Source organism: Buceros rhinoceros, unplaced genomic scaffold (genome assembly GCF_000710305.1).
Source record: "Buceros rhinoceros silvestris isolate BGI_N320 unplaced genomic scaffold, ASM71030v1 scaffold31669, whole genome shotgun sequence".
Classification (NCBI taxonomy): domain Eukaryota; kingdom Metazoa; phylum Chordata; class Aves; order Bucerotiformes; family Bucerotidae; genus Buceros; species Buceros rhinoceros.
This window is the reverse complement of record NW_010433753.1, coordinates 1-538: the sequence shown is the minus strand read 5'-3', so window position 1 is coordinate 538 and position 538 is coordinate 1. Positions and strand designations below refer to the sequence as shown.

General features: G+C 66.0%; 1 protein-coding gene across 1 annotated transcript; it reads left to right on the top strand.

Annotated features, from left to right (window-relative positions):
• Positions 1-9: 9 nt before the first annotated feature.
• Positions 10-390, top strand: LOC104500563 (C1q-related factor-like; the record flags this gene model as incomplete). The annotated part of the gene is made up of 1 exon (XM_010144226.1): positions 10-390. A coding segment is annotated over one exon (381 nt), but the record flags the coding sequence as incomplete, so codon positions are not given.
• Positions 391-538: the final 148 nt, after the last annotated feature.

Genomic DNA, 538 nt, shown 5'->3' with positions numbered 1-538 from the left:
GGACCGGGGGCTACGGGTGCGGTGAGCGCAGCTACCTACAACACGGTGCCGCGCGTCGCCTTCTACGCTGGCCTCAAGAACCCCCACGAGGGCTACGAGGTCCTCAAGTTCGACGACGTGGTCACCAACCTGGGCAACAGCTACGACGCCGCCTCCGGCAAGTTCACCTGCGCCATCCCCGGCACCTACTTCTTCACCTACCACGTCCTCATGCGCGGTGGCGATGGCACCAGCATGTGGGCCGACCTCTGCAAGAACGGGCAGGTAAGGGCTGGCCACCCCAGCTACTGGCCCCACCGCGGGGCCGGGAGCTGCCGCTGCCCCCCGAGCACCAGCGAAGGGCTCTGGGTGCTCTCCTGGGATGCTGCATCCTTCTCCCGGTGGCAATAACAGGCTCTGGGTGCTCTCCCGGGGTGCCGCATCCTTCTCCCCAGGGCAATGATGGGCTCTGGGTGCTTCCCCGGGGTGTTCCATCCTTTTTCCAGCCCCAGGGATGCATCCCCATGGTTCTGCATCCTTCTCCCGGTGGCGATGATGG